The sequence below is a fragment of the Mus pahari genome, chromosome 6, assembly GCF_900095145.1.
Source record: "Mus pahari chromosome 6, PAHARI_EIJ_v1.1, whole genome shotgun sequence".
Taxonomy (NCBI): Eukaryota; Metazoa; Chordata; class Mammalia; order Rodentia; family Muridae; genus Mus; species Mus pahari.
The window spans coordinates 23730683-23758278 of NC_034595.1; the positions used below are offsets into that span (position 1 = coordinate 23730683).

At 44.3% G+C, this 27596-nt stretch overlaps 1 protein-coding gene across 4 annotated transcripts in view; it reads right to left on the bottom strand.

Annotated features, from left to right (window-relative positions):
• Positions 1–27596, bottom strand: part of Cdk5rap2 (CDK5 regulatory subunit associated protein 2) — a 178379-nt gene that overhangs the window by 110820 nt on the left and 39963 nt on the right. For all 4 annotated transcript variants that reach the window (XM_029540087.1, XM_029540086.1, XM_029540085.1 and 1 more), the window contains 7 exons: positions 24075–24198; positions 21031–21185; positions 14897–15059; positions 13838–13879; positions 12900–13019; positions 9220–9312; positions 3605–3823 (listed from right to left, as the gene is read on the bottom strand). In XM_029540087.1, coding sequence (XP_029395947.1) covers positions 3605–3823; positions 9220–9312; positions 12900–13019; positions 13838–13879; positions 14897–15059; positions 21031–21185; positions 24075–24198 — 916 coding nt within the window. The remainder of the gene's footprint in view (positions 1–3604; positions 3824–9219; positions 9313–12899; positions 13020–13837; positions 13880–14896; positions 15060–21030; positions 21186–24074; positions 24199–27596) is intronic.

Consider the following 27596-nt stretch of genomic DNA (forward strand, 5'->3'; position numbering starts at 1 on the left):
AAAAAAAAAAAAAAAAAAAAAAAAAAAAAAAGAAAAGAAAAAGAAAAAGTAAGCCATTAGCTTAGAGGTTAAACATCCCTAAGGAAACTCAGCTCCAACCTAAACCCAGTGCTGGTATCCACTTCTATGAAGACACGTTAGAGACCACCATGACACACCAACATCATGGAAGCTACTATAGTGTACCCACACAAACCCCGAAACAAGCCCTATTCTGCAGGTGAGAAATGGACACCAAAGTTCAAACTCCACAGCTAACAAGGGATGGAGCAGGACTCAGTCCATCATTTTCTTACAAAAGCTGGGATTTTTAAACTTTATTTGTATGGTACGTGCGTGCGTGTGCGTGTGTGTGTGTGTGTGTGTGTGTGTGTGTGTGTGTGAGGGGGGGGACAGAGTGTGTGTGCATGTGTGTGTATCCGAGTGGCACAGCAGCTGTGTGGAAGACAGAGGATAACTCTAAGAGGTATTTTTCTCCTTCCAATTCTATGCTGGTTCTGTGGGTGGAACTCACGATGTCAGGCTTGTATAGAAAGCACTTTCACCCTTTGAGCCAACCCACTAGCCCAGAAATTTGCAAGGACACAGCATCCTACTTAGTTCTTTTAAACTGTACATTATGCTACAAGGACATCAGCTCAAAGCAGTTCACATCTGATTTATTAAAAAAAAAAAAAAAAAAAAAAAACATGCAAAGGGGCACTTTGAGCTCTGTAAAGGCATCCCTTCTTGGATCTGTGGTCTTAAACCTAAGCCTAACCCATTATTCTAAGACACTGTCACCAAATGCTGAGGTTCTCAAGATGTACTAAATGCTATCCCAGATCCATTTTGGGCTACCTGTCAATAAGTACCAAAGATTTAGAGAGAATCCGGTTGAACTACCCCCAAATTAAATCTATTCCTGGTAGATTATGCAGGATTTTGCCACCTGGGTGATAGTAACAACTTTAATTAGAGTTTCGGCTTAGAGCCAGCAAATGTATCCCACAGAGCTAAGTGCCCAGGTGAAGCACACACTTGTCAGGGCAGCAGATGACAGGTCCTATGACAGATGCAAGCACTGTTCGACAGTCTAGGGACTATAGCTCAGCCACAGTCCAACACAGGCCGCTATAAAAAAAAAAAAAAAAAAAACCGTAATTTACTCTTGTCCCATACCTGCTTGGAGTAAAACAGAATCTGAGCCAGAGACATCAAATCTGAGCTCTCTCGCATCCTTCACCACACACACACACACACACACACACACAGTAGGTGAGGTGGGGGTTAGGAGGCTTACAGTCTTAAGTCTCTGGGCCAAACAGGGCATTGACATTAGTATGGAAGGACAATAAAGATCAAAGCCACCTTCCTGTCACAGCCTACAGAGGTCACTGTCACTGCCACCATCAGGATGCTTCTGCTTCCTTAGGAATGTTTTCTGGTTTTGCTTTAAGTGATATGGGTCCCTCTGGTGGCCAGGAGGCATAGATCAGGGTACAGAAGACCTATCTGCCTTCTTCAATTTTTGGCCTCCCTCTCTGTTAGATCCCCACAGTAAAATTAAAGCCGGTATTCACCAAAGCCTGCCCAATGCAAGCACTTGATAAATGTGTGTGGAATAAACAAAAGTACAAATTATAGCATGTGCTAAGTCAACTGGCACATTGTCTGTAATCAAAGAGATTAAACCCAACATGAGAGCCGACTCTCATGGGCCAACTTCTCACGCACTCGCAGAGTCAGGCACAGCGCGTCCACTGGTCTCTGATCCAAACTGCTTCCACTAAAGGCACTGTCTCCCCACACACAATGAGCCAGAAAACGAATGCTCCTGGCATGGGTGTCTGAAAGAGGGTGCGAGCGTTGGCTTGCTATCAGCATTCAGGGAATGTCAAACACATTAAGTCTGTTTGCTATGGGTCCTCTGTGTGGACTTTAAGTTGGGGCGCATATCGAAACAGGGCTGTAGTATTTCCAACTTATTTTCCAGTTCAAGAGAACAAAACAACGAGAAACAGCTAGATCCAGTTCCAGCAACTGAAAACCTCGATACTTACAAGCCCACTGGCTTGAACAGCATCGATCTGACTTGCACAGACCTGCTTTGACTGAATGGACTATTGTTGAAGACTCTGTAACTGTTCAGTTTGCTTTATAAAAACCCACCAGACACAATTCTTCCCTTGGGCCTCAGTACCAGCTGAAGCCGGCCTTTTATCTTAAGATGTTCGTCTCTCAAACACTGGAGACCCTGAACCTCAATTCTTTTTCCCTTGCTGCCAGATCTACCAGCAGAATCTTAAGTCCCCTCTTCTAACCACAGAGGATACCACAAAATGGTTACCATCTTTGCTATGGCTCCACGGCCCTTGCTATCTTTGCCTTTGAAATCCTGATGTCTTTACCATTATTCCTAAGCTCACTAAATTGCATAACTTTATATAAACTACATATTTGAGAAACACTGAGAGGAACAAATTACATTTTAAAAGTTTCAAATAACCAGAATATTGTAGACTGGTTTTCTTGAGACTACATTATTCTGGTCTATAGAAAACACAGATTATAAAAACCTCTCTGCCAAATGCACCGTATCCCTACCTACTGCTGGTTTGCCAGCACAACAACATAGCATCTTAGGCAAAGTTCTAAAATTATAGACCAGATACCTGCCACCTGCATATCTCTGTCTAGGTGACCACGGGCAAGCCCTTTAAATTATGAAGCTCAGTTAATCTGTAAATTAGAGTAACATTCTCGGGGTCCAAACATGTGGTCGTGGCCACATACGAAGCCGTCAGCTGCTTTACATGTGGCAGGTACGCTCTGCAGCTAAGGATCAGGTCTGCACGCTGCCATCAATCTTGACATCAGTTTCTGTTATCTAAGAGGATTTGAAGAGTGAACTAAATACAGACAGAGAACAAGGCCTGAGCTTTGAATATCTTTCTTTCCAATATACTTTTCCAGTCTATAAAACACAGTACAACCTGAAAGTGTACAGGAAAGATATAACACTGGATGACTGTCTTCAGGGTAAGGCTTAACTCTACAAGGCCAGCCCTAGAATGATATCAAGGCCACCAAAGAACTGCAAAAGTTAAGCACCAAAATCCAATCATCCACTCAATAAAGGGGTTCTTGAAGGAAGACATAGGTCACCAAATGCATAAGAAAGTGTTCAACGTTCTTAGCTATCAGGGAAATACAAATTAAAACTATTCCAAGAACTCACTGCATCCTAGTCAAAATGGTTACCATAAAAACAAAAACAAAGGGTGAGTAGGGGAGCAGGGGCAGGGGGGGGTGTCTATAGGGAACTTTCGGAATAGCATTTGAAATGTAAATAAAGAAAATAATAATAAATAAATAAATAAAACAAAAACAAAAACAAAACCATTAATAACATAAGAAATGCTGGCGAGGATTCAGGAAAAGAAATACCTTATTCCCTGCTGTGGAAATGTAAACATGTGTAAACACTATGGGCATCAGTATGAAGGATCCTAAAAAACTGAAAAGAGAACTATCATATGCTTCAGCTCCCTATGAGAAGAAAGCATTGCTGGCCCATCCCTAATGCACCCCTCACAATATCAGGAGAGCAGGAGGTACTCACGTGAATGGTTCGGGCTCCTCTGTTCCCCTCTCTGTGGGCTTCCTCCAGGGCCTGCTCTAGTCTCAACTTTTCCTTCTTCAAGTCATTCAACTCCTGGGTGACCTTTTTAACATTCCTGAGCAGCCTATGGTTCTCAGTGCTCTTTGTGACATTTTCCGAGTGCAGCTTGGCCAATAGGGCTTCCTTCTCTACCAGCGCAGCCTCACAGTCCTCAGACCCCTAGGAGAGAGGGAGAGCAGAGGGACCTGGTTTCACATGTCAGAAACAAACCAAGACGACCTGCTGTTTTGCCTACCAGGCAGGAAGGAAGAAAAATGGGCAGCATTCACTACCCAGAGGCCAAGGAGCAGAATTTTGGAAAAATACAGGACAAAGTGTAGGTTGTGGTCCTGTTGGTAAGGGTGGCCCACAGTGCTGTCAAAGGAATACAAGAAGGAAAAACACAAACTGTTAACAAAAGTAACTTCAATGTAGTGAGAGTATAGCTGACTTTCCCATTTGTCTGGATTTTCTAACCTTTTCAGGTAACTGAGCATGTTACTTTTATAACCGTATCAAACAAAGTAATTAAGTAACTTTAAAGGGGTGGAAAATGATGTTTGGTGTATAGTTAATAAGTCACTTGCCTAACCTGTGAATCCCTGAGTTCAAGCCCTGATGTCATAATCAGCCAACCAATAGTAATCAGAAAATGAAAAAAAAAGATGGCAAGCAGTGGTGACTCCCAACGCCAGCAATGTTCTTCTTTGTTAGTATGACTAACACCTGTCACAGGATTTTCCCTGACCAATTACGTTAAGGCAGCAGGACGCCTGTGACTGGACAGGGAAAAGGTAAGGGGGGCTAAGAGGTGCAGAGACAGAGTGTCTCAGGGGAGAAGGAGATAGTCCAACATAGAGGTGGATATGAACCAGCATGGCTTTAACCAGTCACGGGTAGTTATAAGGTTAGAATAATTGGGATAAAGCTTTTATCATTATCAACTGGTTCTGAAATTATTGTATTAGCATCTTGTAAACTGAGAATTTATTGATATATAAATCTGATTGGTTAATTGTAAGCTTCTAAGGTCTTGTTTCTACCCGGTAAATGCATGTTGTGATGGCTGATCTCGGGGTGGACAGTCATGCGGGGGCTAGCTAGAGTTACCAGCGGCAGGAGCACAGGAAGCCTGTCGTGGTGGGCAGAGAGCAACTGGAGTGCGGAAAGTTAACAGTTTCTTCTGACTATTTCCCAAACACACACCCAGAGTGTATGCAGAAAAAGGAGGCAGCTGTGAACATGGCAGTCAAAGTCTACTTTGAAAGACTCTACTGTCATCAGAGTCAAGGACTAAATGCATCAAGAATACTTTATTTCATTAAATACAATTCAACTGAGAAAATATTTATGTAATACATAAAAAAAATGAAAAAAATGTTCCAAACCACCAACAATAAGAAGAATGAATTGAAGTAAGTTCTCAGTTACAAAGAATGCTTGTTTAAATGGGATTATCTGGTGTTAGTTAGCTTGTTTTGAAATGATACTCTTCCTTAGTAACTCTGTAAGAACCAAAAAATATATAAGGGAATGCAAATTAACATTGCGACCATGCATATACCTGGAAACAAGAAACTGATATCAGTGTCGATGGAAGTGCTTAAATAAACTCAAGCAAAGGCCACCGATACCTGGAAAATGTTCATCTTCAACAAGAGGTTATCCATGCCCATAAGTAAATGATGCCCAGGGCTGCAACATGACTAGTCTGTCATTACACTGCCCATAATTAAACCTGGAATTCAAATGATTCCCAGCCTGTGTGCTTCCCTGGCACAGCACCACTTACCCTCACCAGGGAAGACTCTAATTAACACCAAGAAGCTGGCAAGAATGAAAAGACGACAACTAAATTCAAAGGGGCTGCTAGAGATAGCCATCAGTTAGGGCCTTGTTGAACATAGTTATTGTTCACAGTTACCAAGTGATGAAAAGAAGTTCTACAGGATTGTTACAAGAATAATGATGGCAAAGCCTCCTTAAAAAAAAAACCAACCTCAAAGATCTCAAACACACACAATCCATTTCATAAAAACACTTTCCATATTAAATTTTCCTTAAATGGCCCTTTGAAAAACTTCCCTCGAGTGCTCTTTACCTTTTCCTGAATGATGCCCAAGTGGCAATTATTTGGCCCAATTACACATGGTCAGAAACTAAAGGCCAAATAGAAAATTAAGCAAATTATTCTTGCTCAGTATAAAAGGATGCAAATGCCCTGGACCAGTTTTAGCTATGTGACCTGGGAGATGTTACCTGGGAACACTGAATAACGAGATGCTGCAGCATATATGTGAGTCAGCAATTGTTTCAAAAGGAAAATTTAAAAGTCTGAGGAAATCTATGTTATGTTCCCATGGCCAGAATGTTAAAGAAAGTTTTATAGAACATGAAATATACAACGGCCCAGAACACATCTGTAGTCCCAGATACTTAAGGGGTCAAGGCAGGAGCCTAGGAGCTTGGGACCAGCCTAGTTGTGGTGGTTAGGATGACGATGGTCCCCCAAAGACTCATAGGAAGTAATATTATTTAAAAGATATGTGGCCTTGTTGGAGGAAGTGTCACTGGGGGTGGACTTTGAAGTTTCAAATGCTTAGGCCAGGCCCAGTGGCTCAGTCTCTGTGCCTGCTGCCTGCCCATCTAGATTCAGAACTCCAGCTACCTCTCCAGAATCTGTCATGATGATAATGAACTAAACCTGTAAGCCAGCACCAGTTCAATGTTTCTGGCTATATAAGAGTTGCTGTGGTCATGTTTTCTCTTCACAGCAATAGTAACCCTAAGACACTGAGTAAACACACACGAACTCCAGTCTCTTTCTAAAATAGAGAGTGAGGGAGGCTGGGGAGATTTTTCAGTTAGTCCAGTGCTTTCTCTGTAAGCACAAGGGCCATAATTTAATCCCTAGCACCCACATAAAAGCCAAAAGCATCATCTGTGCATGTCATAAGACAGCACCACAGAGGTAGAGACAAAGGATCTCTGGAGTTTACTGGCCAACCAGTCTAGCCAAACTGATGAGCTCTGAGTTCAATGAGAGACCCAGCTTAACAAAATAAGATGGGGAGATGGAGGCTATGGACCTCTGGCCTCCTTGCACAAGTTTTTTTTTTCCTGTATGTGCATGTATAAGTGTATGAAAGTATCAATGGAGAAAATATTTAGAGGTGAGTTTGCTGGCAATTTCTATTACTTCTTTGTACTTCTTTAAGGATAGAAATTATTTTAAATTTTTTCTTCATAAGTGTTTTTACTTTTACACCTGGAGGAGAGTGCCACTTCCAATCCAGAAATAACTTTAATGGCCAAGAGGAGTAACTGCCAGCCTCCACTGTAATCTGCACAGAGCCACACCTGTGATCTGACGGTGAGTCTGTGAGCTGTGCCTTGGCAGCCACTCCAGGAATTTAAGTATCTCCTGCTGTTGCTTCATTGTCAAGTTCCATGTCAAGGAACCCTGTGTGTGTGTGTGTGGGGGGGGGTCTTCTAATTCTTCCTTCTTCCTTCTCCTTCTTGATTATGTATATGTGTACATGTCTAGAAGGATCATGTAGGTAAAGATGTCCACAGCGGCTAAAAGAGGACATCTAATCCCTTGGAACTGGAGTTGCAGGTCCAGGGGATCTGCTGTCCTTCCTGGGTGCTGAGAACCAAACTCATGCTCGGTGAAGAGCTGCAAGTATTCTTAACCACTGAGCCCTCTCTCCAGCCCCCACTGGCTTTTAAACTCAGGCTGCAATTAGTTCAACACACCATAGCCCAACAGGTCCTTTTACATGAAAGAAGCACCCTTTAAAGTCTGTAAGACATTATAACTACATACACCTCAGATGACTCACTGGTATAAACATGCAGTGCACACTCAAATATAATCTGAGCAGTATAAAGGGTAGGCTTTGCACACAGACTGCCATTCTAGTCCTGCCACCACAAACTCTCAAAAGGTCCAAAGCATACCTCCTCTTTGGACGAAAAACCAAGAGGATTTCTGAGAACTGTCAATCTGATGCACAACTCAAGAGAGTTTTAGCAATGCCAGATTTCTGTGGACTGAACACCAGGACCTAGCCCCACACTGCTATTGTAAGACCTCAGTCTGCATATGTTACATTTTGATCAGGATCAAGGGTTATTAAATCACTAAATGAATGTCCTATGTCTGAATAACAGTTAAGTTTATAAGGCTGCTTTCTTTCCTTCAAGCCCCCACATAACAAGGAAAAGTAAAATATACTATGGCTCATAAGCATGCCTGGACTAGGGCTATCAACTGCAAGCATTTCTTTTCTTAAGCAATGGAAAATATTGATGGTTTTCCAAAGAATTTGGCCTTTAAAGCTTGTTATTTTCTAAGCAAGGGGGAAATGGTGTAAAATGTAAGCTCAGCTCCATTTCATCATCTACTGTCAAAACAGTACAAGAAGCAAGTCCGAGATCTCAAAAGTAGAGCTCTGTCTATGCTGCTAGCATCCCGTGATTTAAACCAAATTACTGCAATTATTCTTATTGTGAGCCAGAACTCTGCAACAGATAAGGCAGGAGGTATGAATCTTGGAAGTCACATAGCCCTAAATCAGACTGATCTTCTACTTTACCACTAGAAGCAGCCTTGGTGCAGGAGTGAGTGGAGAGCTTAAGCAAGTATGGACTTAACCTGGGGATGGAACTTCTCTGAGTCCACATCAGTAATAGGATTACATAAATCATGTAGATAAACTAGAAACGTGGGAGGAAAACATTGAATTAATTGAAAGCACAAAACTAAAATCTGGAAAAAATAGGGACTGCCATAAGGAGTGGGTGGGAGGCTTGAAGCACAATGCTATGGGCATAAAAGAGATGAGAGGCATCAAAGCTTAGACCACAATTTCAGAAAGTAGCAGGAAGGAAGAGGCAAGCAGACAAAAGGAGGAGAGAACTCCAGGTTATGGGGTGCCAGAAGCCTTGGGGTCAAATCTTGGCCCTGTCACTTCCCAGTATGGTGACCCTATGCAGATCCTATTTCTCATCCTAGAGTGCCTTAGCAATTGAACAAGGCTATGAACAGTATCTACCTCAAATGTTACATAGGTAAAGGAGGCAATCGGGGAACACGGAGCATGGCTGGGTACAAGGCAAGTGCTCAACAAATGCCTGCTCTTACTTCCAACTACTGAATTTAAATCCTGACTCTACCACCTGCTAGTTGTAAGAGTGAGTATGTTACATACCCTCAAGAAGCCTGAAAAACCCTCAAAACACAGGCTACAATAATTATGTTCCTCAAAGGGCTGTGAAGATTAAATGAAATATTCTACATAATGCTAAAAGGAAACCCAGGAGTCTCACCTACTAGAGTAGCCATCTTCATCACCAGCACCGTCACCACACTGAGAGGCCTGAGAGGCTCCAGAACTGGTGGAGGAGCTCCCTTTAATTTTATATAGTCAACCAATTCTATCACTGACGACCACGCATGGCTCCCCTCATTGCGAAGTCCCAGGTTCCCTTCAGCTGCAAGGCCCAGGCCTCTCCTGGAACGAAGCCCTGAGGGCGTCACGTGCACTCACGAGGACTCTCGCCTCGCTTACCTGGGGTCTGGGGATCTGGGTTTTCAAGGGATCCTCGCTGCCTTTGGTGGAGTCAGTAGTGAGCTCTTTCATTTTGGAATTAAGTTCTTCAACCTGGGAAAACAACACATGGTAGCCACACACATAGATGGACTTCCCTTCCCTGACCATAAAGCTTTAAGACACAAGCTCTGAGTAGGATTTCTAGTTTTGCCATTTATTAACTGGATGGTTTAACCTCCCTGAGACTAAATCCCTTCACCTGCTGCCATGGACCACATAAAGTCAGAGTATGGCTTCTAAGAGCCTATGTGTCAGACCCTCCGTGTGGCAATCTTAGAAGAAGTGGGCCTTCAATCCCACTTTGGGAGGGAGAAGAAAGAAATCACAAGTGGGGAGGCAGGGAGGAACCTGGGAGGGAAAGTGGACTGGGGGCAGTGAGGGGGGTAGGAGGGAAGCCTGATCTGATATTGGGTGAGGGAAAAGAACTGAAGCCCTGAGGGCCAGCAGAAAGAATGCAAACAGGCAACCTTTGGAAGTAGATTGTTGGGAGAACCCTCCAGAATGCACCAGAGACTGGGAGGTGACTCTCAGGACTCAAAGAGAGGGACCTTAGATGAAAGGCCTGACAGTAGGAAGAGGGAACTTATAGAGCCTACCTCCAGGAGGAAGACAGGATATCAAGTGAGGGATGGGGTTGCCATCCCATAGTCTGAGAGGCCTAAGAGGCTCCAAAACTGGTGGAGGAGCTCCCTTTAATTATATATAGTCAACCAATTCTATCACTAAAGACCACGCATGGTTCACCTTATTGCAAAGTCCCAGGTTCCCTCTGACCCATAATTGTTTCTATCTGAAAGAATTACAGGGATGGAAATAGAGAGGAGCCTGAGGAAAAGAAGGTCCAGTGAGAGGCCCAAAATGGGATCCAGGTCAAGGGGAGGTCCCAAGGTCTGACACTATTAGTGAGAGCACTCACAAAAAGGGACCTAGCATGCCCATACTCCAGAAGACCCAACAAGCAGCTGAAGGAGTCAGAGGCAGATATTTGCACCCAACCAATGGACAGAGCTGCTGACCCCTGTGGTTGAATTAAGAAAAGGCTGGAAGAAGCTGAGGAGGAGGGCGACCTTGTAGGAGGACCAGCAGTCTCAATTAACCTAGACCCCTGAGGTCTCTCAAACACTAGACCACCAACCAGGCAGTATACACCAGCTGATATGAGACCCCCAACACATATACATCTGAGAACTGCTGGGTCTGGGTTCAGTCAGAGAAGATGCACCTAATCCTCAAGAGACTGGAGGCTCCAGGGAATTTAGAGGTCTGGTTGAGTGGGGCGTGAGGGGGTGGGGACATCCTCATGGAGGCAGGGGATGGGGAGGAGGTATGGGATGTGGAACAGTCAGAGGGTAGACCAGGAATGGAGAATAGAATCTGGAGTGTAAAAAAAAGTAAGTAAATAAAAGAAAATTTTTTTAGCAAATTTAGAAAAAGAGAGAGAGAGAGAGAGAGAGAGAGAGAGAGAGAGAGAGAGAGAGAAGTGAATCCTAGTGAGAAGACCAGACCTTGGGTCAACTTGGAACATGCTCTTAGAAGGTAGAGTAGCCCAATCTATCAGGCTTCATCTGACAACATGATCTACATGATCTACACCCCTCTTGCCTACATACCTGCTACCTGTCATTAGATTTCATCAGAAGCTGACCACATTGTACTTTCAGCATCAGAAAAAGACGAGTGAATAAAACTCTTTATAAAGTTATCCTGCCTCTGAAATTTCATTATCGTTACGGAAAACACACTAATGCACGGTAAGTACAACTCATCTAACTATCATGTCGTTAGTGATAATGAAGTAATGTACATTAGCATCAAAATAACAAGCATCGATACTATTATTGTTTGTCCATTCCTATGACTTATTCAGTTACTTTGACAGGCTTTTCCCAAAATTTTACATCTTTTATACCCTGGGATCCACTATGAACTCCCATCTCTATACCTTGGAACTGTTCCACTACTAATGCCACAACACACTGAGGTCTCCTACTCCAGTGGGGCCCCAGTGCATCATATGAACCATAGCTACTATGGTAAAAAACCAAATCGCAATTGTAACTGACAGTGCACTCCCTTAGCCTCTCAGCCCCAGTTTCCTGCCTCTGTAACCATTCCTGCTGTCTTTTCTGAGTATACCGCTCCCATCCCTGAAGTCACAGTATGGTTTACAGTGAGTGGCATCCTTAGCCTGCCTATGCTTACCCTGACTGTATTGGTCAACTCAGAATCTTAACTCATGACTAACAATAGGCTTTGCCTCTCTCTTCACCCTTCAGACTTGTTACGCCCTCGGCCTCCTAACAAGGTAGGCCTGCACAGCCCTCAAGGCCAATGCTCCTGTCTCAATGTCATATTCTACTCTCCATGCTCTAAAGCATGTCAATGTCACCACATATCCCCAGTCACCCAAGACAAGACACCTAGAGTCACCTTGACTGCTCCTTCTCTGAAGTCTCAGATCTAATTACCAGATTTTCCAAATTTATTTCTATTTTTAATTATTTCTAATATTATTTCTTGAATACAGTCTTCCTCCTCCATTTTGCTCATTGTGATCTCTGTTTTCAAAAAGCCTTTCTTGGCTCTTCATTTGCCTCTACTCTCTACCCCTAAATCCACCCTTTCAATCCAGCCAGAGGGTCCTCTAAGGTGGAAATGTAGCTGTTGCGTTGCTTGGCTACTCATACCCTGCAAGCAGATTTTAATTCCCAACACAACTAGACCCTTGCAGCTTATCCAATATCTACAGTTTTATCTAAATTGTGCACTTTGTTCCCCTGGGACCCCAGACCGTTTGTGCAGCCATACATCACATGCTTTGGCCACTGTGTCCCCAAACTGGCCTCCCATCTGCAGCTCTTTACCCACTTATGCCTTCTCATCATTTAGGACTCAGCATCAGTTCAGCATCTCCTCCTCTAAATAACATCTGCTCCTCACATCCACCGTAATCAGGACCACTTACCCTTCCCTCTGCCTGCCCAACCCCTGCACTTGCCGCAGTTCCAAACCCATCTCTCTGACTTGCACATCACGCAGTAGAGCTGGGTCTCTCTGGTGAGTGAGAGACTTAATCACTGAAAGACAACAGACTTCAGTACCAACAAGTGGTAAGAAAAGAGCCATCAGCCACCACCTTGGGTACCAAAGGCCACAAGCCAGGTGGGCTTTTTGCTTCCCAGCCACAGCCTTGCCTTCCAAATTCCTTCATGTCAAGTTTCAGCTGTCCTTCAAGAGTCAACCTGTACTGTCCTTTAGGGCAGTCCCTAGTCACATGCCTAGCTAAGTCGCAAGTGAGAGGCTGGAGGTACAGCTGTCCTTTAAACTCTTGGTACTGAGGGACAAAATGCTACCTAGCTCACCACTACTTGGTTCATAGTGTTCATGTTGAAATGACTATGTTCCCGTATTATTTAAATTAACTTACATCTCTGCACCTCTTTCAATGTGGCTTACTAGAAACTTTCATTCATATTTAGTTGCAGACGGCACTGACTGAGGTTTCCCACAATTCCACTGGCCAAAGGACCCACCTTCTGTACTATCCTAGCCTTTCAGACTTTCTGTAAACTTCAGGGTAGAACAGGCAAGCCACAGAAACTAATAAAGAAAAATCCCACTTCACTCCTCAGACATACCTCTTTTTCCTTTGATTTTAATGCCATGGTTAGACCCTGAATGGCTTTATAACTCTTTAAGTTATTTTTCTTCTCTGTAGCAATTTCTCTTTCCTTCTCTCTCAGGTCCTCCTGAAGTGCCTAAATTAGATTAGAAAAAGATTCACGAAGTTGATGTGTTCCGACCAAAATGCACTGTAAATATATCTTTAAGAGCACACTCAAATGCAGTTATTCTATCTTATTCCTGTCAGCCTATGATTAATGTTTCCTAGTCGAGCCGACTGCCGTGGCATCAGCTCCCAGTTACTGCGTTACTGCTCAAAGCAACAGGGCCGGGTGAAGGGAAGGGGATCAGATCGCATGAGCAGCTGACAGCTATTCCTATGGGAAGGACACCAGTGCCTTCTAAAATCTGAATACAGTCACATCAGAGTCTTCGAAACTGCACCAGGTTATTTGGGGGAAATAACAGATCATTAATTTCATTCCTTAATGCTACAAAAGCTAGGAGAGCGTCTGGTTTGATGGAGACTGAGCCGTACATTTATAGTCCTTAGTTCATGTCTTAAGATCATCACTACTGCCTCCCTTCTGGGCTGTTGTGAGGGTCAGATGAGATAATGGATGATGTGAAAGTGCTTTCTATACTGGCAGGCCCTGTACAAACTCCAGCTGTCTTGACTTAGGGCCCCGGGAGCCTGGGTGTTGGAATCAAACAAGAAAATTACCCCTTCCCAGCTATGTAGTCATGGGCAAGTGACTTCACCTTGAGTCTCAGGTACCACATCTGTAAAATGGGAATGTCCATGGGACGAAGCTAATGCATGGACTGAGCAACTCCCTCTACTGGGCTTTATGCGTAACTGAATGGTACAAAGAATTATCTGCTGCTCGCAGAATCAAATGAGAGGCAAACAGAAAGTCTTAAATGTAGTCTTAAAAATGAATCAACATACCTGGATCCTCTCTTCAAAGTGGTTTCTCTCCTTCTGCCATTCCTAAGAAAAGGCATTCATGAGTGAGCCGAAAGAGGAGTATCCACAGAGGAGCAGCTTCCAAGGCTTCCCCACAGCCATTAGAATGCGCATCTCACTTACTCCCTCCACTGCTGTGGACCTCATTAACACCCTTGTTGGCCCCACCCACAGCCTGACTTGGTTTGCTGGAGGACAAGTGTGAAGACTGCTGCCCACACACTTGACTGCTAGTCCATGGCAGTGCTTCAGAAGGAAAGGTAAAGGGGCCCCTTAGAGGACAGGAGGAGGAGGAGGAGGAGCGGCAACTATACTGCAAATGACAGGTGATAAGGCTAAAGTCTGCTCATGTGACAAGGTCAAGGATGCTGCTCCATAAAGAAATCAGGACCTTTCTTGAGCTTCCAGAACACACCCTGATATGAACAGACCATGCAGCAGCCATCTTTGCCCAAAGAGAATGGAAAGTCAAGATAACTTGCCCCGGAGGCTACAAGAACAAAGAGGGGTCCAGGAGATTTGGGCCTAACTACTGGCCACTCACTTCTTGGAACCTAAAGAAATATGACCACTCTGAGGCTGATCCTAAACTCAGTCAGGGGCCCACAATCTCTACTTGGCCAAGAGGCCTGGAGGCCTGAACAGGGTAGTGTGTGTTGCCATACCCAGAACCTGTTAGTCCCCTCTGTCACGTCCTCAGGTGTTTCACACTAAATATTGCCTCAAGCCTGTCTCTAACCACAAAGCAAAAATGCACATGGACAAAACACCACAATTTTACACTAAAAAAAAAAAACCCTATGGCTGAAAAGGAACCCCCAGGATGACAGCAAAAACACACATGGGGAAATACAGATGCACAGGTTCGGGACACGGGAACAAAGGCAGGCCCTAACAAAGGCAGCTCCTGCAGATTCCTCAGCTGACTGAAAGCTGGCGAGGACAAGTTACTGTGCAAACCACGCAGCACACTGAAGAGCCCCCCACTTTCCATGGAGCAGTCTGATGTGCTCCCCCTCCTGCTGTGCCCTGTCGCCTCACCTCAGCATCTCTCTCTTTTTCTTCTCTCAGAGTGGCAGAAAGTCCTCGGAGTTCTGCAGATGACACGTTCTCGTCAGGAGATGCCATCTGAGATTTTTCCTCTTTAAGGCACTGAATTAAAGCTTCTTTGCTCTTCAAAGACAGCTTCAACTCCTCAATCAGTCTAAAAGAGAACAAAATTTAAATATTAATTCTGAGCTGCTCTCTTAGCTCAGTGGAGCAGGAGGAGGTAGGAAACAGGGCCAGACATCTTCAAAGTAGATGTGTCCAATGAATACACATAAACAAAATCGCATTCAGCAGGTCAGAGAGCAAGGAACAGAATTGATATGACATTAACAGTCCTCTTGTCTCTAGCCTAGCCCAGGGATTTAGCTCAAGCTGCACCATCTCTGGTCAAAGACCTGCAGCAGCTCCACTCCAGCAGCAGATTGCTGAGTTTAAGTAAGAAATCCCCTCTCCAAAAGAAATCTGTCCCTGAAGCCTAAGCAAACAACCAACCAAAAGCTGGTTTGGTGGGGACAGATTTAAAAAGCAGGGCTGTCTCTCTCTATCGCTCACAAACAATGCTTAAAAACATACCACATCTCAAGCTAATGGCCACACTTCAGGATAAGGCATCCAGGCAACCAGCTCTTAACTCATGACAGCCCCGGTTTCGTCCTGGTCCCTATCAACCCACAGCAGCTCACAGAGAGCTTGTTCCAAAGCTAACCTGTGCCCATGCCTCTGCATATGCTATCAATACCATCTGCCCACACCCATTCCTATTCTCCCTGATAAGCACCAGAGTTCCTTAAGTTGCGTCTTTCCGTCTCTGAGTCTTAGAGAAGCTTTGCCATCTACAGCCATAATGTCTTGTAGAAAATGTGAGCATTTCCCTTTGTGGAACCAAACTTGATGTCCTTGGATCAACTGCTCTGTGACCAAGCTAAGTCATTCAATCTCTCTGAGCCTGTGTTTGGACAACTTAAAACAAAAGTGTACTTCTGACATACAGCTGAACTCAACAAATGACAACTGCAATGCTGATTATAAGTATGTGTGCATGTTTTGTGCACAGGTGCTTACCTATGCAGATGTGTATAGGGGTCAGAGCTCAGTGTCCAAACATTTTCCCCAAGGGTATCTGTCCCTTATTTTGGCTTTGCTGGGCTACCTGCCTGACTAGCAAGCCCCAGGAACCCACTTGTCTCTCAGCCTTGAAATGCAGGGATGTATGTCATCACACTGAGCTTGTACCTGGGTGCTGGAAATCAGAACTCAGGTCCTTATGCTTACACAGCAAGCATTTTACTCACTAAGCCATCTCCCCAAATCAGCCCTGTATGTACTACTTTTTAAATCTTCAACAATTCACATTCTTTTGGAGGACTCTACTCCAAAAAAAAACTCTTCTGTGGCTAAGCCTAGAAAGCAACCCAGTTTTGTGGAAACATGGGCCTGGAGGTCTGGGAGAGTTGCCCTCGTAAAGCACCTGGCTTCCATGCGAAAAGGCCAGGAGGCAGACATGGGCAGCAAAAAACGCCTAGCAGTGCAGTGCATCAGAGCTCACCAGTGGGATCTGCATAGCCTAGGAACCTGGAGGGAGGTGCAATACTGCCCTCTAGGGGTTCAGCTCTGATATAATCAATGGGAAAATGGAGAGCTAAGAGTCACCAAATGTACATTTAAAATGGAAAGATGGGGGTCAGAACCAGGACAACTAAAGGCTACTGAAGGCTCAGCCTATTACAGAGGAGCAGTCTTGAGCCAATAAGAAGGCACCACAGGTTGCCAACATTTCTGAGCTTTCAAGAAAAGAATTCACTCTTCTGTGAAATTCAATGTTTTAAATATCAGCAAGTAATTCAAACTTTTAAAAACCTCTATTTAGTTTGAAGATAATATACCTATTGCTTATAGTCAACCTGTAGGGCTCCCCAACATGATCACCTTCAGATGCAGAAGAGAAAAAGGCCTGCATGAAAAGGTGGTAGGAACCCAGGAACACACTGGGAGAGAGTATACAAGCGGGGGCCAGATCAGACTCAACAGCCTGTCATGCCCCACAGCAGGTTAGTTACTCTGTGGCCAATCCTGATCCAGTTCATCTGGATGTAACTGACTACCCCTGCTGTCATGCTGGGCTAAACTTCTAACTCTGACTTAGATATGGGATCTGGGAAATCATCGAGAAGGTTCAGTTCCTGGCCATTTACCAAACAGGCATCTCCTGAGGGAAAATAAAGGTGGCAGATGGTTGCTGGTCTCTGGAAGTTTATCTGGGACACCTTCATCTCTGAGACTGACATATTAATAGAGCTGACAAGCCAACTTTCTATACTTGTCAAGCCAGGTCTGTGCAAACGCCAGGAAAATGCAGCCTGCAGCAGGATCCCAACTTGACCATCTATATCCATGGAGAAGCCACCACTTGGACCAGTTCACACCCCTCCTCCCAAATGTCCTCTTCCCAAACAAATAAGAAATCAAAGCGTAAGCAACATGCCCTGGTAATCTACATGTGTAGGCTTTGTGCACAAAGTATGACAGCTTTGTTCCTTTGCATATACAAACCCTCTGCACGGGCAACTTCTAGGACTCCCCTAAAGCACTCTTACACAGTGTGGAAATTCATCTCTACCAAAACATTCTCTCCATAATGAGAACCACCGTTGTCTCTATAGTTCCAAACGCATGCCCAACCATGCTCAGCACTGCTTACAGCGTGAATCTTCATTTCCTGCAATGCCAGCCTGAATCTAAAAACCTACTCCTCCACACCTCCACTCACAGGTAACCAAAGAACCCAGAACTCCTCCCTAACTACAAACATCCTCATCCCGCTCCTTGCTAGAATCACCTCCTTGCTGCTCATCTCCAAACTGAGACAACTGTACCACCTCCCCTAAGCCACGCATTCACAAGCTGAAAGAGAGGTATCAGTATATGTTCTCCTTGGCTACCAAAGCCGTCCAAGCCCACTGTGCCCACGTCCCCTTCCATCACCACCCATTTAGCTGCATTCTTGGTCTAGGCCCTTCGGTCTTGGCTGTCATCACTTCTCTGGATATCTGCATCAACATAAAAGCCCAGAGGCAATGCACCCCCACGGCAAGCAAAGAACTGCTCTAAATTGAAATCTAATCATCTCACTTCTCCAAGCTCCCCACTAACTTCTCAATGGATTCCCCATGCCATTCAGATAAAGTCCAGATTCTTTTCTCCAGGCCCAGTGAATCGTCCAGCATCCCCACACTGTGTATGCTCCCTCCCTGCTCATCAATCAGTAGCCATAGTGACTATCAGAACTGTCTCATGATGCTTACAATTAAGTAGCACTTACAAAGTCACCTGACTGTGTATCAGGCCACCATTTATCATCTAACATAACCACAGGGAAGGTGAACCCAGTACACTGTTTTACAAAAGAGACCACATTCACATATTTTACTACAGACTATTGTCACAATTATTTGTTCTTTATGAACTTTCATTGTTAATTTCTTACTCTGTCTAACTTGTCAAGTAAACCTTAACACAGATATGTATTACGGGGGCGTACATAGCAAGTGAAGGGATGGATACAGTCAGGTTTCAGACATCCATGAGAGTATCAGGCAAGGGGACACCTACTTCCTCGGAAAAGAGTCTACTGGCCCATTTGTACTGAATTTGTAAACGCTACAGTAAACCAGTGTTTATCCTCTAGTTCTTATCCTTCTGCCCCTGCCAACCACACTCCTACTTAGTGGAGTTAGCTCTGGTGCTGACAATCAAAGTCTCCCTACCTCACTCCTTTTATCACTGCTGTGGTCAACAAATGGCACACAAGAAGTGTTGGCTGAATAAAGGACATAACCATCCAATAGAGCCACTGAAAGAAGTGCTCAAGATGTCAGGGCCCACACAAGACTGTCGCAGGACTTCTCACAAACCCTTTCTCAACCTTCTCCTTTTTTTTCCATCATAGGTATCAAGAATTCTCCTTTTTCCCTATGGACAATGTGGTAGTTTGAATAGGAATGGCCCCCATAGATTCATGTGTTTGAATGCGTGGCCATATTGAACGGCACTACTAGGAGGTATGGCATTGTTTGAGGAAGTGTCTCACTGTGGGGGAAGGTTTGAGATGTTCTTATGTGCTCAAGCCAAACCGAGTGTAACACACAGATTTTCTTCTGCTGCCTGCGGATCAGGATTAGAACTCACAGTTCCTTCTCCAGCACCATGGGTGCCTACACACTGCCAGGACCAGAATCGACTAAACTTCCGAAACTGTAAGCTAGGCTCAATTAAATGTTTTCCTTTGTAAGAGTTGCCATGGTCATGGTGTCTCTTCACAGCAATGGAAACCTAAGACAGCCTCTCAGACATTCTACTCTAACTTAATCAACCTCTTGGCTCCCTCCTTCTAGAATATATAGTTCTCCCAGAAAGAAAAGGCTATATATATATATATATATATATATATATATGCCTTCTGAGGACTTCGCGGTCTAATGACAGGGAGAGAGATTGTGGAACACAATGACCCATGACTATCTCAGTGTGGTAGCTCTTGACTGTTCAGGAATTGCACCCAGGCTAGTTCTCCAAGCCGGCAAAAGGAACCCCTCCCCTTCCTGGCAACATGGCCCAAGAGAAATACTGGCTGGAAAAGGGGTAGATGGAGATGATAACTCCAAGGTCTAGAGAATTCAGTGTCTCCAACATGGCCATTTCACAGAACAAAACTAAGAAAAGGGGGTTAGCCTCTGACCTCCACGTACATACACACACACACACACACACACACACACACACACACACACACACAAATTAAAATGAAAAAAGCCTCTAAAACAATGAGCCAAAAGAAAACTAAAAAAGGAAAAAAATAAAGAAACCTAAAAAAAGGCTACAGTACAGTCAATGTCTGAGAACCTGAAGTGTAGGGACTGAGATATGGGGACCATGACCACAGGCTCTCTCATCACTGACTCAGCCCTCACTCATAGAGAATCTCAGGTTTGCTCAGCTGACGTTCAACCATAACTGAAAACAAAGTGGCATACCCAAACACCATAATGGGCACTGAGCCAGAAGTAAAGGCAAACAACACATGCCCACAAGACCCTAAACAGCTGGCCAGGGTGACCCTAAACAGCTGGCCAGGGTGACATGCTCCTGTAAACTTAGCACCTGAGGAGGGCAGCAGGAGCATCAGGAATTCAAGGCCAGCCTCTGCCACACAGTGAATCTGTGCCAGCCTGGGCTATTAACTAACTAAACAATGTAATGGGGCCCACCACTTCACAGGGCACTGAGCAGCTGGGAAGAGAAAGCACAGGCACAACCCTCTGGACAAAACCATTTGCTCTGGAGCCATGTCATCCTCTTGTAAATGGAGTGGGTCTTCAGCCACCTATGCTAGTCTCCACGATTTTACCCACTCAGAGACCAGCAAATTGTATAAGAGCATCGAAATACCAGAAGACAATTTCAACTTATTCTTAACAACCTTTTGTCAAAAGTCTGGCTGCAAGCCACAGTGGTCATTAAATACGGCCTAATAGCCCCACTGCCCATCCATTTCTCTAAACCAAGAGCATACGTTTTACACTTATGCATTGAAGAACTCTATATTTGGTCTACAGTGTTCTTCTTTGGCCTATTGCACTGCATACTCTGGGCCTCCAGCCAGCACTAAACAACATGGTGGAAAATAGGTCACACAAAAGTCACTAGTAGTTATGGTGGAGACCAACCACTTACTGTGGAAAGAACCACAGGAGGAATTTCCCTCCAATAGTGCCAAGCTAAACTGGGCTTCTCCTGAATGCATGGCTTGTTTTACCTCATGGGTTCCTTCAGCTACCAGGAAGCTATAGCCAAAAGTAAACCTAGACATGTGTAAGTGGATCTGCGGATCCCTTCACAACACGAACTTGTCTACTGACCATCTCTCACCCACTACTGGGCCATTCTTTTTCTGCTGGTCCCACTCTGATCCCCAGTTTTCTATCTTGCTGTACTGGCTACATTCCAGTAAGTCATTACAATCCAGTGAAGAACAATGACAGGTGGGAGGGAAGGGGAAAGGAGAGGGAGAGCTCCTCTCCCATTCCACATAACGAGATGTTAGAGTTTCCCAGGGATCAGAGCCAGACCTGTCCTTGTCTTCCAGAGCCAGAGTCATCTCCAGGTCCCCCTCCTGCATCTTCTTCATCGCCGAGAGCTTGCTTTCTAAGCTGAGCCGAAGAGCCTTCTCTGTTTCCGTCCCCGCGAAGGCCTTCTCCAGTTCTGCCTGGGCGGCTTTCACATCCTACAGTTAAATTAAATGCATTTGATGCAATTTTTCAATACAATTGGGAACATTTTGAAAGGAAATTGGATTAAAATATAAATATTTATGACTTTTTCTCCAGCACATTTCCCCTCCCTGGATGTACTATACATGGAAAGAATCAGTAATAAATACATTTGCCAGCCATTTTTCCCTCTTGTATCAGAAGAGTAATGGGCACTTCCAATGGAAAAGACTCAACTCTACAAGAACTGTACTTTGGGTTTTGAAAAATCAGATCAATATTTACAGCTTCAATGAGAACAAGGAGAAATGCGCTTCTCAATACTAAGTGTGCATACATTCCAGCCACCCTCATCTCCATGCAAATTCATCCCACAGCCCCTGCCCCTCGCGGTTTCTTTTTAAGATAATGACTATACAATTCTAAAACACATTTCTGTATCTCCAAGGTGATTTAGGTGGTGAAAAACTCTTACGCTCTTCCTGGGAGCTCAGAGAAGCCACCATGGAAATTATCTCCTAAATCATCCAGGACTTATCTCTGTTAGGGAGGCCCTGGTACTCAAGAGGTGACCTGGAGTAGGCCTGCGTCTCCAACCACAGAGATCGCTGCCTCAGACTGCACTGCAAACATAAAAGCCAAACAGAACTGGGGTCAAAGGTCACCTCTTTTGCTTCCTTGCTGTGTGTTTGTCATTTCATCTCTGAGCCCAGGGTTCTTATTCTAGCAAACAGGGGACTCAGAATTCCATTAAAGAGCTGCTGTGAGACTGCCAATCCTGTAGTCCCAGAAGCTAAAAAATGGCTGCCTTCTCTTCCCCTCTTAGTCCCTACACTAACACTGTCTGCCTTGGAGGCCTGCCTGTTACTTCACGTATCTTAGAGAGCAACAACAATGCTGCTATTTGGCTACTAAATGCCAGGTACAGAGCAAGCAGTCTTATGTCATACTTGACCCTGACATAACCCTAAAGTGTTTTGGAGTGAGACATTAGAATACTGCAGCCTAAAATGCAGCCAGATCACCTAACAGCACCTGTGTGACCTGGAGCAAACGACCAGGCCACTTTGTGCCTTCTTTTCCGGTATGTTTAAAAAGAGAGAAAGAGAAAGAAAAGGGTAAAGGAAGGTGGTTAACTCTGGGCACAGTTTGTGCTCCTTACTGCAATCAGTGCTGCTGTGCTCAGTTCACACAGGCAGATGTCTCACCCGACGGGATAAAGGCAGTAGACACAACATAAACACTGGGAAGTACGGAGGGGGGGGGGGGTGGACAGGGGTGCGGACAATGGAACAAGAAGTATGGAACAAAAGATGACAACTTTCATAACTGTCTTGATTAATGGTATGGTGGTTTTAGTGGTTTGAATAAGAATACCCGCCTCCCCCATCCAACCCCACAGGCTCACAGATTTGAATGCTTGATCACCAGGGAATGACACTATGAGCATATCTTGCTTGTTGGAGTAGGTAGAGCACTGGAGGGGGAAGTGTGTCATTGGGGGTGGGCTTTGAGGTTTCAAATGCTCAAGCCAGACCCAGTGTGTGTGTGTGTGTGTGTGTGTGTGTGTGTGTGTGTGTGTGTGTGTCTGACTCTCTACTCCTTCTGTCTAAAGAGTCAGTTAAAGAATTCAACTACCTCCCCAGCACAATGTCTGCCTACATGTCACCATGCTTCCTGCCATGATGATAATGGATTAAACATTTGAAATGCAAGCCGCCCCAATTAAATGTTTTCCTTTATAAGAGTTGCTGTGGGCATCTAGGCAGTGGTGGTGCACATCTCTAATCGCAGCACTTGGAAAGCAGAGGAAAGTAGATCTCTGAGTTCAAGTCCAGCCTGGTCTACAGAACAAGTTCCAGGACAGCCAGGGCTACATAGAAACCCTGTCTCAAAAACAAACAAACAAACAGAAACAAACAAACAAGAGTTGCGATAGTCACAGCAATAGAAACCTTAGACAGTGGTGTATACTTGTAAATATACTGTTTGGGAAGCTTAAATATAATGTTTGAGAAGCTTAAGCAAGAGGATTACAAATTTGAGAAACCCTTACTAACTAGCAGATGCTGTCTCAAAAAAATAATAGTAACTGATTAATATATCTTGGTCATAACAATCCTTCTGAAAAGCTCAAAATATTAAACTCTATTATCATCAAAATGTCACAAATTTCACACCCGACCTCACACAGGTCAAAACACAGGCATGTTAAATTATTGCATAAATTCCCTCCTGACCACATACATAATGCATATGTAAAATATAAGTAAATTCCTTGTCTAGTCATGGATGCCATCCCCAGGATAGCACATTGGTTATGTACACATGTTCAATAATAATAATAATAATAATAATAAGCTCAAATCTAAATCACTTATCACCTTAGGCATTTAGGCACACTATCTAAACTGTGGTACTTAATAGTAGCTTAAAATAGAGGACTTCTTTCTACTGTCCTATCCAGAGGCAGACGTTCAGTCAGAGAGGACCTGATTCTCAACTATGGTCACAGCAATTGCCTGACAGAATGAACAGCACAAGCCCTACTGAAGAGGCGCTCTCTGAGTTCTACAACACAGTGGACCATGGCTAGAGACAGGGAAAGAGCTGGGTAGGCAGGCAAGAGCTAAGCACCAGGCAAGCTGACTGAGTCCAGACTTGGTTAGTACTAGATGGTCATTCCTTCTGTAACTCACTGTCCTCGAAGGAAGGCACCATTATAAGGGTTATAAGATACATGTATAAAATGCCTACAGAGAGGCTAGAATCCAGAAGACACTCAGAATTGACAAGAGTGACTGCAATTCTGCTGACATGTGATCTTCAGGGAGAAAAGAATGCCACCACACCCTTGCAAAGACTGCCCTGTAAGGGAGGATCCTTGGCATCGCCAGACTTACTTCTTCTAGAAGATGTATCCTCTTCGTTAGGAGGTCTTCCACCTGCTGCACCTTCTTCCTTGCATCTTCTTTCACCCGCTGGACTTCAGAACCACCCCGTTCTGCCAGGCTCTCCACCGCTTTGCTGCAGAGAGGCAGAGGGCATGTTTCAGTTGGATGCCTGCCTGAGGGCAAGTCCACCAGCCATAAAAGACAAGGGTATTTGCCAGTCACTGCTCCCATTTACAGAACTAAGTTTCTTCCACAAAAACAAAAACAAGCAAAAACTAAAACAAGACAAAAATGTACTATATATATATATATATATATATATATATATATATATATATAAAAATCAGAAACATGGGATGGGACGAATCATCCATACTCCTACCCCAGAGGATACTAATCAACAGACTTGTGGTTACTGCCTACCCAAACAGAACCATTTAGTGAACTAAATTCCTCTTACTACACTGAAAACACCTTTTAGAGTCAGTGAATATAAATCTGTATCATCATCTTAAAGCCTACATACTAATTCACTGTATGGCATACACTTTATTAAGTCAACTCTCTATATTTTAAAGACCTACATGGTTTCTGCTGTAACACATTTGATTGCTAATATCAACAAAGACCTGACAAGAGGTGCCTGGTACAAAGCAACCACTCACTCATTGTCAGTGCTGCGGTTTAATGGTTCCTGGAGACGCAGAAAGGGAATCACTGAGCCCAAGCACACTCTAACACTTGACTGCAACTGCCACTTTCCCACCAGTACTCTTCCACCAGTGGTGTAGGAAAGGAGGCCTGGGAACCAACAGGCTGAGGATCAGTGTGCAACAAACATATATGCGAGGTTAGAGCTTGCATGCCCGAGGGCAAGCATTTTAAGTACAGCAAGACAGATCCAACACAGCCTACCACTTAGGGTGTGAAATGGGAGTGGGTACAAGATTCCTGTACCTCATGTTACTGTGATATTAAATACCCAGGGTACCAGGTGCTGTGTCACCTTAGAATGTTCTCTCTGTGAGACATGAAGGGCTAAACCCAGGGCCAAGGCCAGTGATGCAGCAGTGGTGGCTGCACTGCTGTGACTCAAGCCATCCTGGCTGCAGGGGAAAGGACTGCAGTGTCCAGAAGGAACACTGAGGAAATGGCTCCACCTAAAGCTGGCTTCTCAGAAAAACAGCAACAGAAAACCAAGCAAGACCCCGCCCCGCACCTCCCTAGCCTGAATTAAGGAGTATATAAAATCCCCTAATCCAAAGCCCTGTGAGCAGGTGCTCACACACTGGGCCACGTGAAGCATTCATCCAGAACAGTACCACCCAGGGGGCTGTGCTGGCTGTCCAAGTAGCCCACAGAAATCACCTGCAAATAAAGGCCTTATTTATACCTAGTTTTGCTTTCAGCAAGGCTTCAGAAGGCCACACAATATCACATTAATGGAATCCAATGTGAATAACTAAAAGGAGGAACACCATCACGGCCTGGACAGATCTGCTTCTAAATTCTCGCTCTATTCCATCCGCAGTGTGGCTCGGGTAAATTACCTAGCCTCAGTAAATTAGCTGTTATACCTCAGTCTCCTCATGTGAAAAATGAGATGATTACCTCTTGGAACTAATGGGCTACCTACCACATGGGGTCCTCTGCAGCTCTGGCTCAGCACTCTGCATGAGTGCCCCCCACGTCCTGCTGTGAGGCCTCCCCTGTAGGCCAGGGCAGCACAGACCCTGCTGTGCAGCTGAGAGCCCTCCCACTACCCCTCTGCTGGGGTCTGAGCTCCTAACTGAGGCCAACATGCTCATTTCCTGATTGCTGCCCTCAGTGTCCTCAGCCCCAACTCCCTCAGCTCCTTTCTGGGCTCAGTGCTGTTTCCAAATTCACATGACTCCCAGGCATTTCTATCACTCACTCCCTAAGGGGCATTAGATGGTAAAAAGAGCTCTAGACTGGCCTCCTCTCTTTTGCAAGCTGTAGAAAGAGAATTTTATCTTTCTCTGCATGTGGTATACGGTATATGCGCACGAGTGGATGCTCACATATATACGTGTAGGGAGGACAAAGGGTAACACTGTTTTCTATTGCTCTCCACCTCACTCGGTCATTCATTCAGTTTGAAACGGCTTTTTACTGAATGTGCAGCTGCTTAAACAGCAAACCCCACCTCCCCTGCCAGCCCACCACCAGCTAGGGTTAAAAACACCTTATCTCGATTTGACACAGGTGCTGAGAATCCAAACTTCAGGCCCTGTGCTTGCACAACAAACACCTGAGCACTGAGCCCCTATACACATGTTTCTGGTCCTGGATTTCTTCTACCCTGGGGCTTTGCAGAGTCCCCTGTACGGCCTTTCCCTCTGCTGCACTCTGGTCTCCCTCACATCAGTTCAGATCTAATCTTGCCTTTTCACAGCCTGAATTGCATATGCTGTCAAGAGGCTGTACAATTTTTAACAACTACCAGCATTATTCAGTTTGTTTGTGTTTTAGTTATACCAATAAAATATATTCACAATAATAAATGTTCCAACTTTTCATTTATCATCTTTGTATTTTACAGTTACTGTAGCAATAAAATTTATACTCAGCAGTATGGTGCAATTTTCCTCTGCTAATGGAATTATTATTTTTTTGTTTGTGTTTTAAAGCTACAGAGATAAAATTTACTCCCAACAATATGACTGTTTTTGTTTTTAATGTCCCCTTATTGTAACTGATACACAGAACAATGGAAAACTAGCACACAGATATGTTGGCAAGGCAGAGTGAGCTCAGTGGCTGCTCCAGAACCAATCTGTTACAGTTCTCTGGGTCTCAGCATTCTCTTCACTCAAATGGGAACACTGACAACCACACACTCTTGTCAATCTCTGAACACACAGGTGTAGGATGAAGCCAGAACTGGACCAATGTCAATTCTTTTCCTCTACACTTTAAAAAAACAAAAATCTGTGCTACAAATATAGATCAGGCAGACTATCAGGCCTGAGTGGTCTACACCAGCTTTCCACTCAATGTGAGAGTACCTTCTATACATACTCTCCTCATTACCATTCTTAACCGGCACCATTTCCTCTAGATTATTTCCATTTGAGTTAGAGTTGTCCTTTTCCTGTTGCAAAGCCCATGTCCTATCCCTTCCCGAACAAAACCCCAACTCAGAAAAAGAGCTGACAGCATTTACATTAATAAGATCCATCAACATCTGCCACAGACACACTGCTGGGTTTTGGGTAGTTAGAGAGGCAGAAGGGAAACCCCCATCACAGTAACAGGTAGACAGATTCCAAAAGCCACTTAGAGATATTATGCACAAATTATGTCAACACATGAACAATTTAAAAAAGAAAAGAACTGAGGACCCAGAAATGAACCCATACACCTATGGTTACTTGATCTTTGACAAAGGAGCTAAAACCATCGGGGGGGGGGGGACAGCATTTTCAACAAATGGTGCTGGCACAACTGGCAGTTATGTAGAAGAATACGAATTGACCCATTCTTATCTCCTTGTACAAAGCTCAAGTC